The sequence below is a fragment of the Artemia sp. Qi Xiang Cuo genome, chromosome 11 (assembly GCF_049724085.1).
Source record: "Artemia sp. Qi Xiang Cuo chromosome 11, ASM4972408v1, whole genome shotgun sequence".
NCBI classification, from domain to species: domain Eukaryota; kingdom Metazoa; phylum Arthropoda; class Branchiopoda; order Anostraca; family Artemiidae; genus Artemia; species Artemia sp. Qi Xiang Cuo.
The window spans coordinates 15,035,697-15,052,274 of NC_142804.1; the positions used below are offsets into that span (position 1 = coordinate 15,035,697).

The window sequence follows — 16,578 nt, forward strand, 5'->3', positions numbered from 1 at the left end:
TTGAGTTTTGGGGGGATATAAAGAACGCGCTGACAAAATCATCCACTGTGACGACAATTGCTGACACATATTATTTTCTGATTTCAAGAATTCTATCATTATAGTGCATAAACACCGCATCGTTTTTCAAGCTCGCTGGCTGAGTGCATGGACACAGCTTTGGTTTTGAGCTTTGGTGGGATATAAAGAGCGCGCTGACAAAATCATCCAGTGTGCCGACAATTGCTGACACATATTATTTTCTGATTTCAAGAATTCTATCATTATAGTGCATAAACACCGCATCGTTTTTCAAGCACGCTGGCTGAATGCATGGGCACAGCTTTGGTTTTGAGTTTTGGGGGTATATCAAGAACGCGCTGACAATATCATCCAGTGTGCCGACAATTGCTGACACATATTATTTTCTGATTTCAAGAATTCTATCATTATAGTGCATAAACACCGCATCGTTTTTCAAGCTCGCTGGCTGAATGCATGGGCACAGCTTTGGTTTTGAGTTTTGGTGGGACATAAAGAACGCGCTGAAAAAATCATCCAGTGTGCCGACAATTGCTGACACATATTATTTTATGCACTATATCATTATAGTGCATAAACACCGCATCGTTTTTCTATCACGCTGGCTTACTGCATGGACACAGCTTTGGTTTTGAGTTTTGGGGGTATATGAAGAACGCGCTGACAATATCATCCAGTGTGCCGACAATTGCTGACAGATAGTATTTTCTGATTTCAAGAATTCTATCATTATAGTGCATAAACACCGCATCGTTTTTCAAGCTCGCTGGCTAAATGCATGGGCACAGCTTTGGTTTTGAGTTTTGGTGGGATATAAAGAACGCGCTGACAAAATCATCCAGTGTGCCGACAATTGCTGACACATATTATTTTCTGATTTCAAGAATTCTATCATTATAGTGCATAAACACCGCATCGTTTTTCAATCTCTCTTGCTGAATGCATGGGCACAGCTTTGGTTTTGAGTTTTGGTGGGAGATAAAGAACGCGCTGACAAAATCATCCAGTGTGCCGACAATTGCTGACACATATTATTTTCTGATTTCAAGAATTCTATCATTATAGTGCATAAACACCGCATCGTTTTTCAAGCTCGCTGGCTGAATGCATGGTCACAGCTTTGGTTTTGAGTTTTGGTGGGATATGAAGAACGTGCTGACAAGATCATCCAGTGTGCCGACAATTGCTGACACATATTATTTTCTGATTTCAATAATCCTATCATTATAGTGCATAAACACCGCATCGTTTTTCAAGCTCGCTGGCTGAGTGCATGGACACAGCTTTGGTTTTGAGCTTTGGGGGGATATGAAGAACGCGCTGACAAGATCATCCAGTGTGCCGACAATTGCTGATACATATTATTTTCTGATTTCAAGAATTCTATCATTATAGTGCATAAACACCGCATCGTTTTTCAAGCTCGCTGGCTGAATGCATGGGCACAGCTTTGGTTTTGAGTTTTGGGTGGACATGAAGAGCGCGCTGACAAAATCATCCAGTGTGCCGACAATTGCTGACACATATTATTTTCTGATTTCAAGAATTCTATCATTATAGTGCATAAACACCGTATCGTTTTTCTATCACGCTGGCTGAGTGCATGGGCACAGCTTTGGTTGTGAGTTTTGGTGGGATATAAAGAACGCGCTGACAATATCATCCAGTGTGCCGACAATTGCTGACACATATTATTTTCTGATTTCAAGAATTCTATCATTATAGTACATAAACACCGCATCGTTTTTCAATCTCGCTGGCTAAATGCATGGGCACAGCTTTGGTTTTGAGTTTTGGGGGGATATAAAGAACGCGCTGACAAAATCATCCAGTGTGCCGACAATTGCTGACACATATTATTTTCTGATTTCAAGAATTCTATCATTATAGTGCATAAACACCGCATCGTTTTTCTAGCTCGCTGGCTTAATGCATGGGCACAGCTTTGGTTTTGAGTTTTGGGGGGATATGAAGAACGCGCTGACAAAATCATCCAGTGTGCCGACAATTGCTGACACATATTATTTTCTGATTTCAAGAATTCTATCATTATAGCGCATAAACACCGCATCGTTTTTCAAGCTCGCTGGCTGAATGCATGGGCACAGCTTTGGTTTTGAGTTTTGGGGGGATATGAAGAACGCGCTGACAAAATCATCCAGTGTGCCGACCATTGCTGACACATATTATTTTCTGATTTCAAGAATTCTATCATTATAGTGCATAAACACCGCATCGTTTTTCTATCTCGCTGGCTGAATGCATGGGCACAGCTTTGGTTTTGAGTTTTGGGGGGATATTAATAACGCGCTGACAAGATCATCCAGTGTGCCGACAATTGCTTACACATTATTTTCTGATTTCAAGAATTGTATCATTATAGTGCATAAACACCGCATCGTTTTTCAAGCTCGCTGGCTGAATGCATGGGCACAGCTTAGGTTTTGAGTTTTGGGGGGATATGAAGAACGCGCTGACAAGATCATCCAGTTTGCCGACAATTGCTGACACATATTATTTTCTGATTTCAAGAATTCTATCATTATAGTGCATAAACACCGCATCGTTTTTCTAGCTCGCTTGCTGAGTGCATGGACACAGCTTTGGTTTTGAGCTTTGGGTGGAGATGAAGAGCGCGCTGACAATATCATCCACTGTGCCGACAATTGCTGACACATATTATTTTCTGATTTCAAGAATTCTATCATTATAGTGCATAAACACCGCATCGTTTTTCAAGTTCTCACATATTGACACATAAGCTAAATTAAACTAAAAACACAAGCTAAATTCCAAGGTGTCAGCGCTGCACACCGACACTTCGAAACCTTGGGGGGGTCTCTCAGCTGTACACCGGGCTGAATGTCACCCCAATAAACTAGCAAAACCAGCTCAACCTGTCGTTTTTCCAGTCATGGGAAAAACGCCATAAAAAACTAGCCAAACAGGTAAGGACTATTTTAGAGAACCAGGAAATCCAGAAAGGGCATTGTAAGATATTAGCGTCCCCGTCTCTCTCCATGTGCTTGGATTAAGGAAGAATGGGGAAGGAACTTTATTTTAAGGCAAAGCTTAGTAAGGAAGAACTTAATGGTAGATAATATCAGCAAAGGTACATTTTTTACCATTTAGCTGATAAGATAAAGTATTTTCGAAGAGTGAAATCGAAGATAGGACCTTACATTTGCCCATTTTGTGCAGATCCGGAAGATGATTTAATTCATTCATTTTTTGGGTTTTGTAAGAAAATAAAGGGACTGACGGGATTAAATGTTTCTGGGGTGGTGTACAACGAAGGAATGATTTCTTATTGAGCGGTAGAATATTTGTGAAGGTTAAGAAGCTGGGAAGTCGGTGGATACAGGTATGGCAGATGGGATCCATTTTCTGTGATTTATTTATATATCAAATTGATCATTGCCTATAGATAGATGTTGTTGTATTTGTGTATTAATTGTGGGCGATAAAGGCGTTTAGTGTTAATAAATAATCAAATCATATAATGAGGATTATTTAACACCCCAATGTAATTGAATAATTTTACTAACGCGTTTTTTACAGGTAAACATATTGGCCAATATAAATGGAGCCAAAAAAGAAACGCTATACATACTAAGCAAAACAAAAAGAGGACAACGGCTGACCAACATATTAGGGATAAGATAATAGATATTCAAAGTAAAAAGAATATCTGAACTCAATTTTCAAGTAAAATAAAATCTAAAATCAAGAGAAATCATAAGTATAAGGCGAGTCAAAATCAGTAGAGAAACAATCAAGGGGCGAATGGGAAGTTCCAGCACCATTATTTTCAAGTGATTTTGAAACCCGGCACAGCATTTATTTTCAGCAACACTTTTTATGGATGAGTAAAACTAAAATTATCCACTAAGGACGCATTTCTTACAGACGGTTGCATATTCTAGATGAGCTTTGCACACTTATAAAACCGAAACCAAAGACTTATTTTTTATCACTAAAAACTAATATTTTCTAAAAAGTAAAGCACCAGGAAATGTTGGATAACCACAGGAGTGTAAAATCACGCACAAATCTATTTTACTTTTGCGTATGAGTGTAAATTGTGTGAGCGTAACACCCTATAAGTGTAAAATGTGTGAGAAAAAATTTTCTCAACACAGCCAGTTGAAATTGTATGTAAGAATTTACACTAAGAAGGAACCCTATGAATGTGAAGTGTGTGAGACAAAATCCACCTGGAAGGGCAGTTTAAACAGGCATCTAAGTCTCCACTTTGGGGAAAAGTTTTTTAAATGTGAAATTTGTGAGAAAAAATTTCCCGGATGGGAAGTTTGAAAATGCATAAGAGAATTGATTCTGAGAATAAACCCTTGGAGTGTAAAATACGTGACAAAACTTCCTATAGTAAAGCGGATTTGAAAAGGCATCAATAAATTCATTCTTGGGAAAAACCCTGTATTGTAAACTTTGTGAGAAAAAATTCTCTGGCATGGAAAAATTGAAATTGCGTCTAAGAATTCATACCGGTGAAAAACCCTATGAGTGTAAAATTTGTGAGGAAAAATACTCTCGCATGAATACATTGAGATGACATCTAACAACCCACCACAGGGAGAAACCCTGAAGTGAGGGCTTCATGAATATGAAGCTTGTGAGAAATAGTTTCACTTTGCTTTTGTCGAAAACAGAGCTAATTGTTCAAGACAACAACAAATAATAGAAAAATGGCTTGTAATGAACAGCTAGACTTTTTTCTTGAGAAGAAAAAGCTCAACAGTAACATTTTTCAGGACAAAAACTATTTTTATAGGCTAACAGGCCGTTTTACCACTTTGTATGAGCTTATCCTGAGATAATGTCTTAAGAATAGCCTGAACGTACCCTAGCCGCAGTGAAATAATTTCATATTTTTCAGTGACTGAATTTTCTAAGAAGACTGGTGATTTTGCAGTTTTATCTGCTGTTGACATACAGGTCATCGCTTTGACGTATCAATTAGCCGTAGAAGCTGGTCTAGGACCTCAGTTGAAACAAGAACCGAAAATTATTAAGACAACTCAGATAGGTTCTGATGTAGGGAAATCATCAGCATCTGCTGCAAATTTGCCCGGCTTTGTTACAAACATCAAAGATGATGTAGTGGTAGGCAGAGCTTTTTATTAAACACTTTTATTTAACCTTTTCTTTTCTGAGCATCGCACTTCAAGCATTAATTCTTTAAAGCTCAATTTTTCAGAATCTTATGCCATAACACAAATTATATACAATTAATGCAGTAGCTATTGGTTGTTTGATGTAGAGGTAGAGGTGGTCTTCGCATGCTGTTCTACAAGACAGTTTTGTTAGCATAAAGTACGGATTGTGATATTAGAATGAAATGGGGATTTTTTTTTCTGTTCTTTAAAATTTATCAAAGGGAAAAATAAAAATAAAAACTTTAACTTTTGTGTAAAACTTTAAATAAAAACTTTTGTTCAAGCGTTTCGAAAACAAGTTTATAAAGTGAGAGTGTTGACTTACGTCTTAGATTGCTTTAAAACTTATGATAGAACTTTATGCCATTCCAATGTATGACTTAGTTAGGGGACAAGGTGAATTGAATCACGACACGCCGTCCGTATGCAGGCTGTCAAAAGGGCATATCAGCAATATTTTAGGAACAGTTTTGTGTGTGAAGCTGAAACTTACAGGACTTATTGTGGGGGGTGTTTAACTAATCGGAAGACAATATTTGCATCATATTCTACTGCTACTAAAGCTAAGGCTACTACTATCAATTCTACTGCTACTACTATTACTGCCGGTGCTACTATTACTAAAGCTAAGGGTATTAAAGGGAAAATTGTGGGCAATATTGAAACTGTATTGAACTAAATCGAGATCGAAAAAACTTTCTCCACAAAAATAAGTTTTTCAAAGAAAAGTAAAAAACTACATTAAACCAAATGAGTAGAAATTAATAGTTTTGGGATTCATTTATTTAGTGATGGTGATTTTTGGTGATTTGTGGTTTATTTCTGCTCATTTTCGGCTTAATGGAGTTCTTGACTTTTCTTTGACAAACTTATTTTGTGGGAAAAGTTTATAAAGTTATTTTCTGTTCATTTTTGTTGACATAGTCTTTTGCATGGAAAAAGAAAATAATATTTTATATCTTTTCGTGTTTTTCTGTAAGAATCCATATTTTGGCTTGCTATTTGTATGTTGGAGAAACTTCTAAAAACAATAATGAGAGTTAAAACTCAATGAAAAGACAACAAATGAGACTGCGGCCAGTAGAGAGAATAGATGAAATATTAAAACAACGTGGGTATTTCGCCTGTATGCAAACTAGGCGTCCTCAGCACAAGAGAAACGAAGATAGAAAAAAAACTAAACTAAAAACAAATAAAACCACCACCAATATTTATACAATTGTCGCAACTGATCCACGTAGGGAAAAGAAGCTATTAGAGTTACTTCGATGAGAACACCAAAGCAACTGAGAAAAAAGTATAAAAATTGAAATTAATTTAATTATTCTGTTGCGAAATAATCCTCTTGTCAGCTATTACTGAACAAACTCATAAATTGAGGCTATATTTAAATTCCCCGTGTCCCTGTTTATTGAAAGATTAGCAAACATATGTTTTTTTATTTCTATAGCCACCCTCACCCACTGAGAAAAACCTCTATCATTAGAAATAGCCGTGGCCTCATCAAATTGTACGAAATGTTCAGGTTGAAAGAAAATATGTTCAGCCAGAGCCGAAACAAAAGTTTAAGAAGGCTTGCTTAATTGTAGGGTTTTTTATATTGAATTGCGATGCTCAATAAATCTTTAAAGAAATTGTTGGTGAGTTCTACCAATATAAAACTTCCCACAAGAACAAGGAATTTTATACACCCCACTTACTAAATTTCCTCGAGTTAAATCCTTTCTGGAATTAAGGAAACTACCTGTTGGTCTCACTGATTGGAAACATATATCAATGTTATGTTTACACAAACTTCTTTTAAGCATCTTCCTCAGAACAGGTACATAAGGGGTACATAAGGCAAAGAAATGAAACTTTTAGACACATTTAATTCTGAAGACTGTGAAACTCCAATAATCCTATTATTATGTTTAAAGCGTCTATTTTTTTACTATTTTATCAATGAATTTAATCGGGTAACTATTACAAAATAAAATATCCCTCAAATGCAACAATTCAGAATCTAGAAGCTCCTGGGAACAAATTCTGAACGCTCTATCCACCCGTGGAATCACAACCCCTCGTTTCACAGGGGTTGTGACTCGTTTCACAGGGTGGTGCGAATGAAAATTCAAATATCTATCCTTGTGTGTAGGCTTTCTATATATTGAAAAGAGCAAATGGAAATCACTTTTAATTAATAAGATATCAAGAAAATGAAGTTTGTCATTTTCTTCAAACTCCACTTTAAATTTTTATCAAAACTATTTAAATGTTTACGGAAAAGGTCCAGGGAATCTAAGCCGTGTTTCCAACTGCAAACCGCATCGTCCATGAATCTGCCCCAGAAACAAGGGGAGAGCCTAAAACTGTATAGCGGAGGTTTCAATAGTGTCAATGAAAAGATTTGCCAACAAAGGAGAGAGGGATGTCCCCAAAGGTAAACCAAAAACCTGTTTGTAAAATTTACCTCTAAAACCAAAATAAAAAGAATAGTCATCTAAAGGATAACCAAATTCATAATGACATCAATTTTCAAACTAGCCAAGGTCACATCTTGTATCAAATCAAAGTGCTTTCGTAATTTAATCCTTAATATATCTTCGCACTTTTTCACATTACAATTCGAATACATGGAAATTACATCAAAACTGCAATGAATTGTATTCTCCTTTTTTTACTTATTAGTAAGATCAGTCGAATTTTCCAAATATGATTTTTATTTTCCTAAGAGAGGGCGCAATGCCACCGACAACCACTTTCCTAATTTTGCAACAGGGGACGAGAAAGTTGATACAATGTGACGGAGGGGGGCTCCCATCTATGAACTTAGAGTAGACCATAGATCTTGGCTGTGGAATAACCCCTAAGATAATATTTGTTATAAAATTGTGGGGTATTTAAACAGGGACATGGGAAATTTAAATATTGACTCAATTTATGATAGTCTTTTGAAAAGTGAGCCAATAGTCAATAAGGAATTAAGTTTTTACATAATCACCAGGGGACTAGGTTACCTACTAGGCCAAGGAGAGTTGCTTCAGTAATAGCTGGCAAGAGGATTATTTCGCAACAGAATAATTAATTTAATTTCAATTTTTATACTTTTTCCTCAGTCGCTTAGGTGTTCTCATCGAAGTAACTGTAATAGATTCTTTTCCATACGTGGATGAGATGCGACAATTGTTTTAATATTGTTGGTGATTTTTCTTTTTCTTTTTTTTTTAGTTTAGTTTTTTTTTCTTTGTTTCTCTTGTGCTGAGGACGCCTAGTTTGTATACAGGCGAAATATTCGCGTTGTTTTAGTCTTTCATTTTTTCTCTCTCTGGCCGCAGTCTCGTTTGTTGTCTTTTCATTTAGTTTTACCTCTCTTTGTTGTTTTTTTTTTCATGGCTGGCCAGTTCTGCTTAAGAACTTTCATTGGAGAAACTTCTCAACCATTTTTAATAAAATACACCCTTTTGAAATCTTGACACAAATAGTTTTTTGTTTAACTTAGTTTTATACCTCCTCTAGTTAACCTAAAAAATAAAAATAAATATCATTCCCCAAAAAAATTCTATCTATGCTCTTTGACAACTTGAATACACTTAAACTCTTTTGATAAGTTTAAATTGTAATAGCAGAAGTCGTAAAAGTAGTAGCCCTGAAAGTTTCAACTTAATAGCCTCAGTCGTTCTTGGGATATTGTTGAGATGTCTTATTGGCAACCAGCATACATGCAATACCTTTTGTGTTAGTTTTAAAGTAACATTTACCTTTAAAGCATAATGGGCAAATTACATAATGTGGGGGGTTGACATACCCAATATCCCTAGAGATTTAGTTACTGGACTGTTCAACTATGCTGAACAAAATGGCTGTCTCAAAATTTTGATAAGAAGTGTTTTGAAAATTATGGGCTAAATGAGAGGACTGATTGCCCTCCAATCACTTTTGACTCTTAAAAAGGGCACTAGAACTTTTAATTTCCAATCGAATTAGCTCCTTTAAAAAGTTCAATGATATTACTAACTATGATAGAGCAGCTCTGACTATGATATTTCGTATATGACCTTTTAAAAACCTTTTGTTTAATTGAAACTCTCCCTTAAATTTTCACCTTAATGCCTTTAGTGTCAATAGTTACAGTAACAGTAGAAGTACATGCTCATAGTTCGTTTTGATTTAGTTCAACATTTGCCTAAATATTCTTTGAAAGCTTCAGCTTAATACCCCTAGATTGAGTAGTAGCAATAGTTGTAGTAGCAGTATGCACATAGTACCTTTGGTTTTCTTCAACATCCCCCTTAACACACGATGAAAGTTTCAACTTAATACCATCAACTGTTCCTGAAACATTGCTGATACGTCCTCCTGACAACTTTTGTGGGCATAGTACGTTTCGATTTATTTAAGTATAGTTTCAATATTGCCCAACATTTTCACCTTAATACCATTAGCTTTAGTAGTAGTAGTAGCATTAGCTTTAGTAGCAGTATCAGTAGTAATAATAGTAGCAGTAGTAGGAGTATAAGCAGTAGCATTATGATGCAAATATTGTCTTTTGGTTAGTTTGTATTAACATGTGGTTTAGTATTGACATATTATCTTTTGGTCAGTTGAACATCCCTCATGATGCCCCGAAAGTTTTCTCCTTGATACGGTAAGCCGTTCCAAAAATATTGCTGATATGCCGTAAGCCATTCCAAAAGTATTGCTGGTACGTCCATATCAGCAATCTATATGCACATAGTATGTTTAATTTAGTTCAAGTTTCCCCTTAACGTTTCATCGGAGGTTTATTTCAATATCCTCAGCCTTGGTAGTACTCGCTGCAGAAGCAATAGTTTTAGTGATAGTAGTGGTAGTAGTAGTAGTGGTAGCAGTAGAAGCAGTGGTAGTTTTAACAGTAGTAGTAGCGTGCAAGTATTGCGTTTTTGGTCAATTGATCATCTCCCTTATCATTTCCTGAAAGTTCCAAATTAATATAGAATAGAAGAATGAATAGAATAGGATTTTATTTTAAAAATTTGTTTCACAGCATGTTTGCCGAATTTGAATTTTACGTCCAAAAAAAAGCACTATATATATATCTCAAAGGCACTATACATATATGTAGCATACAAAAAGAACGTGACGTTCACATCAAACATAATTCGTTGTAAAAAAAAAAAAAAAAATACATGAAAAAAGTCAACATTTAATTAGAAAGTCAAAAATAGAAAACAATAAAATTAATGAGAATACATAAAAAAATATGACGAGTCAAAACTTAGTTTAAAAAGTCAAAAAGAAAAAAAATAAATAGATAACAATAAAATTAAAGACTTATTTTCATGGCTGTTATGTAACTCAACAAGCTCGGAACAAGACTCTTCCGATATGTTTCTTGTTTAGTGGGGATAGGAGTCAGTTTGGGGATTTTCTGGGATTTTATACGGGACAGTCTGTTGCGGGTGGGAAGGTAGGGTTCGGGGATGATGGAACGTAATCGAGGAAAAGACAGGGTCTTGGTACCGAAACGAAGGCATCGGAGGTTCCTTCTCTCGGCCAATGTGGTGAGCTTGAACTTACCTAGCAGATAATGATATGGAACCTTCCCTTCACCATTTATGAATCTAAGTGCTCGTTTTTGGACATTTTCAAAAGACTGAGTCGTTCCTGAGTTACGCTCTTTTGACAACACGTATACACATCATGTGTTTTGATTTATTTCAACACTCCCCTGATCATTCTCTGAAGGGCTCAACTGAATACACTTTGTCTTTTTGGAAAGTAAAGGTGAAACCTGCATATCTTTCTCAATAACATATACTATATGTAAACAATGAACGAATTGCCTAACTTAGAGTCCTTCTGTTGAGGGCTGTGGGCGGTTGACATCTCCAAAGGCATAATTACTGGACCTTTCAACAATGATGAAGAAAATAGATGTCTCAAACTTTTGATTGGATGTTTCCTTTGGAGTTTGATTTGCATGGGGGGAGGGGGCTGGTTGCCCTCAAATCACTTTTGTCTTTTAAATAGGGCACTATAACCTTCATTTTGCAATCAAATGAGCCCTATCCGAAGTTTGTACGACCACCCATTTCCGAAAATCCTCGTATGTTCCCAGGGCATAGCTTACAACCCTTGCCCAGGGCTCTGGGGGGGGGTTGTCAATCCTGGAGGTTTTGTTATATGTTGTTTGGACTATTTTTAACATAATGGCTATCTCACAATTTGATTTAGATGCGTTTGGGGAAAAGGGGGCGTCGGGGAGGAAGCTAGTTGCCCTCCATCACTTTTGACTCTTAAAAGGGAACTTGAACTTTCAATTTCCAATAAAATAAGTCTCCTCTGAAGTTTATACAACCACCTCTTCCACAAAAACCTTATATACCCCCGGGGTAATACTTTCAACTCTTGCCTCCGGGCTCTAGGGATTTGTTTCAACCCTGAAGGCCTTGTTATATGATCTTTGGACTATTTTGAATAAACCTGCTATCCCAAGATTTCTATTGAATGCATTTCGGAAAAAGAGGACGTGGCGAGGGGCTAGTTGCCCTTTGATCACTTTTGACTCTTAAAATAAGCACTAGAACTTCTGATTTCTAATTGAATGAGCCCCCCTTCGAAGTTTATACAACCACCCCTTCCATAAAAAACCTTATATGTTAAAAATGGGCAACTAGAATAACTTATAGCCCATGCCCTGAGGGCTGTGGGGGATTGTCATCCTCAAAGACATGATTACTGAACCTTTAACTGCGTTGAACAAAATGGTCATCTCAAAATTTTGATTGGACGTGTTTGGGAAAATGATGGGTGTGGGGGGGGGGGCTGCAATCGCTTTTGACTATTAAAAAGACTACTAGAACTTTCAATTTCCAATTGAATGAGCCTCTTTTGAAGTTTCTACGACAACTCCTTCTGTACGAAGTGTCCTGATCTGAAACGGTACTTTCCCATTATGTGGGCATTTCTAAAGAGTCAAGTTTGGTTAATGCCAATGAAATAAAATAAAATAGGATAAATATATAAAATTTTAGAAACAAACTTGGGCTATATATTTGCACATTAGGGGGGGGGGGGTAAAGGATAGCATATATTAAATACGTCACCTAACCTAGGTACCTTCCCTCCCCCCCCCCCCCCTAAACCCCAAAATTCAACAGTTTAAATATAGGTCCCAGAGTGGGAAATCCCTGAATACTTGTTTATACAACATCAGATAGCGTCAAATCTTTGCTTTTGTCGAGGATGCCTGGGGTTTTTCGTGACTGGTTTCCATGTAGAGCCCCACATAATGGAAAAGTACCAAAAAGCTAATAATACTTTGTGTCAACAACGTTCTTTACTTAGGCAGCGCTATTGCACTGCCTACGATTTTCGAGAATCATTTTTGCGTAAAGCCGTGTACAACATGTAAAGATAGGATTAGGGGGGGGGGCTTGGAATAGGACGGAAAACTCCAATTCGACAATGTTTTTTTTAAACGATTGCTTTTTAATAGTTCAATTGCCTGTTATAATCTAGCCCAATCTAGTGTCAATACCTGGAAGCTAGTATGTCTATGTTTTTTTCGCATATGATATTTTATTTTACAGAAACAGAAATTAGTTTTTGTAAAAAGACAAGTGAAATACTAGTAATGAACCAGTTCAGACCATAACATAATCGGTTAAAAATTCCCAGGTGTGGTTTTTCTATGACTGTTCGAGAACCAAGTTTTCCTTGGAATTTCAGGATCGTCATGGTTTTATCCTTGTATAAAAAAAAAAAAAAAAAAAAAAATCAATTCACGTATCTGTGTTAAAAAAAAGCCTGGCTGGTGGAAAAAAGTGTGTTTCTGCTGTTTGATGAAACACAAGCATGGACGTACGGAAGGGTGTGGTGCAGAGGGGGGGATGCTGCCCCTCTAGAACTTCGAATTTACACCAGATATGGCTGACAAAGCAGATGGTTGAAAAAGCAGTTGAAAAAAGGTAAATGGCTAAAAAGCAGTTGATAAAAGGTAGAGGGTTGAGAAAGATGGAAATAAACTGCTGGAATGACATAATAAAAGTCAAACAAGGAGCAATTATCCATAATGTCTTGGAAAGATTTAGTTCTAACCCAAGAAGATTGATAAATGCTGAAGCCTATTGATGACTTATGATTTTTGGTGATTACTTATTAATAAAGATTTCATAGGTATGATAGAACTTGCTGGTAATGTAAAGTTTTGTGAACTACCAATATCACTTCAGCCCCCCGCCCTTCGTCAAAAAATTGGCTGCCCCCCCCCCCGTCCCTGCAGAAGAAGCTACGTACGCCCATGAACACAAGGTGGCACTCTTATAATCACTTATAGTTTACACAACCCGTTAAAAAATTAGTGGTATTTTAATATGTATTAAACATGTATAATAATTTTGTATGCCAATTATATGTAGCCAATATACCCAAATTATTAGCTGATATATGTTCTCGATTAGTGCTCTTTAATTCTATGCGTAAAAAGGATAAGGCCGTTTAGGTAACTATAGACTAGGAAGTATGCAGGAGATGGTCCTCGCCCCCCCCCCCCCCTGGAACTTAAAATTTTCTCTAATTTCTCGGCACTTATTATTGAAATTATCAACAATAAAATATATTGTTATTATATTTCATTATTACATTATTATTTTATTATTACCTATATTATTATTGCGTTATTATTATAGTTCTCTATTTTATATGGTATTTTAATAAGTGATAGCTGAAGTGTAATCGTATTTTGGGTAGATGTGTCCTTTTTCACTCAGCAAAGATTTGGATTTTGCGTATATAATATTTTTACTTTACAGAAGCAGAAGGGAGTTTCTTTAGATGACAAGTCCGATCCTAATATTGAACCAGTTCAGGTCATAACAGAATCGTTTGAGCAAGTCAATCTATCCCCATCTCAAAGATCCTCTGATAACAATAGTGACGCTTGTAGAGAGACGAACAAGTTAGATGACTCTAATCAACTTTGCTCTGATGGCGAAAGCCCTCAAAATTCTGACGAAGACGGAGATGATGAAGATGATGAAGACGAAGGATGGATCACTCCCTCTAATGTCAGAGCAGCAAAAACCGCTATGAGAAATCGCCAATTTTCTGAAAGTAAAAATAATTCTGAACTCAAGGTGAAACTGGCTGAAGTCGCTTGTCTTACAGCAGACTTTGCAATGCAGGTCTGTTATTTTACATCTTTTGAATAATTTTACTTCAAAGTAAGAAAAAACAACTCAAAACTAAGACATATACCAGACATTAGTGGTGCCAGAAAATTTCCCAAGGTGGGCTTTGTTTTTACCAAGATTTAAATGAAAATATTTTCCGATTTTTGTGTAATTTTTATGTCTTATTTTCTTAGATAGGCCATTATTCAGATCTGTTATTTCACAATCGTCTAAATAATTAATAAAAAAAAAATACAAAAAAGATCATTACAAATTCATATGCATTAAAACATAGTGCCGGGAGCCCGGGCTACTGTACTCGGCACCCAACAGGCTTTTACATTTTTAATTCTCTAATCTTTATTAGGATAATCTGGGAAATTCTGACATGAATTCAATTCTTCCTTCCTGTTAGATAAGATAAGATATAAGATAAGATAAGATATTTATTTCGAGAAATTACTATCGCAAGCCCTGAAGGGCCGAATTCGAATTTCGAAGTCCATAAAAAAACAAACAAGCAAGAAAATCATAACAAAAGCACAACAATTTACAGATTGGCAACCAATGAAAAAAAAAAATTAAAATAAAATAAATGAATAATCAAATATCGGAATGCTGTATGATTCCTTTGTCACAAAACTTCAAAATGGCAACTAGTTAATAAGATAAAAACTAATAAAACTGAAAAAAAAATAAATAATATACACATTAACAAATATTTAAAAAACAACATAAGAAGGGGGTAGGGAACAAAAAAAAGAGTATAGAGAAAACCGAGCTGTTTCTTTTATTATATAAGAGAAACGACAAAATTTATGCACAAATTAACCACTATTTATTATATCAGTAAAAAAAAAGGGATAAGAGATTTCTTATACCGCGAGGTAGTACAAAGAATGGGAGATGAGGTGGGGATAGGCTGGGACACAGTTCGTAGAGGACGATTTCTATCGGGTACATGGTATTCAGGGAAAAGGTTCGCAGTACGAGGGTCCAAAAGTGCCAACTTACCAAAACGGAGGCACAAATCATTTCTTCGTCTCTCGAGGGTCTCTAGTTTTGAAATATTTAACAAATACAGATAGGGTATCTTGCCCTCTTTAAAAATAATTCTTAGAGCTCTCTTTTGGACATTTTCAATTTTTTGCGTTGCTTCATTAGAGAGGCGAGGGTGCCACACAGGACAAGCGTACTCCAATATGGGACGCACAAAAGAAATGTATACTTGTAGTAAATGTGATTGGGGGCAACTAAATTTATTTAAAAGTTTAAGGAGGGAAAGCGAGGAGTTTGCTTGTCGTAGGATATTATTTATATGGGCATCCCATTTCAAACTGGAAGAAATTGTAACACCAAGGAGTTTAAGAGATGTGACAGAGGTTTCAGGAGGTATAGGAGCAAGAAAAAGGGGAGGGGATTTAAGGAAACTTAAAGAGACTATTGCGGAGTTAGAAGGGGTAACTGTCATGTCAAGGGAAGAGGCCTCACAGGCAATATCTTGGAGTATGCCCACTAGGTTGCTAAAGATGATTTTATGACATATCTCTAAAACTGTCAAGTCATCGACAAATTTCCATCTATTGTCATAAAGGGTTGAAAGGCTGTTAATCATAAGAGAAAAAAGGAGAGGGCCTAGAATAGTCCCCTGAGAAATACCATTAAATATGGGGAGGTGATCTGAGAAACAATTAAGATATTTAACTGCTTGAGATCTATTAGAGAGAAAAGAGACAACGAACTTAACAAGGAAAGTTTCAATGTGGAATTCATTTATAAGTTTATCTATGAGTAAATTGTGGTTAATCAAATCAAAATCTTTTTGAAGATCAATAGAAATCAGATTAAGCCATGTGTAAGGGTTTTCAATTAGCTTCGCCATGGAATCGATAAAATGTGTCAGGTAATGAGAGTTTGACACGGATTTAAGATTACCAAACTTCCTAAGATCAATGAGGGGAAGGACTTTCACCTTAAGTAAGTCTTCGAGAAAACTTTGATAAAATTTTGAAAAAATCGAGGGGTGAGGGTAATAGGACGAATGCCATCAAAGCCAGGCTTCCCATTTTTCTTTTTGATTGGGGTAATAAAGCCTTGTTTCCAATATTGAGGGAACTGTCCAGATTCGGTAATTTCATTGAACAGGGTGGATAGGGGTTTTGAGAGGTAATCACTGAAAGCTTAAATCAGAGGAACAGGAATATCTAAAGGGCAAATGCTTGATCGTTTTAGTTTTTCAATTTTTT

General features: G+C 36.2%; 1 protein-coding gene across 1 annotated transcript in view; it reads left to right on the forward strand.

Moving 5' to 3' along the window:
• LOC148946680 (RNA-binding protein NOB1) overlaps nt 1-16,578 on the forward strand; it is a 58,947-nt gene that overhangs the window by 23,330 nt on the left and 19,039 nt on the right. Inside the window, exons 3-4 of the mRNA XM_089097083.1 lie at nt 4,919-5,145; nt 13,973-14,344. Of these exons, the coding sequence (XP_088953209.1) occupies nt 4,919-5,145; nt 13,973-14,344 (599 nt within the window). The remainder of the gene's footprint in view (nt 1-4,918; nt 5,146-13,972; nt 14,345-16,578) is intronic.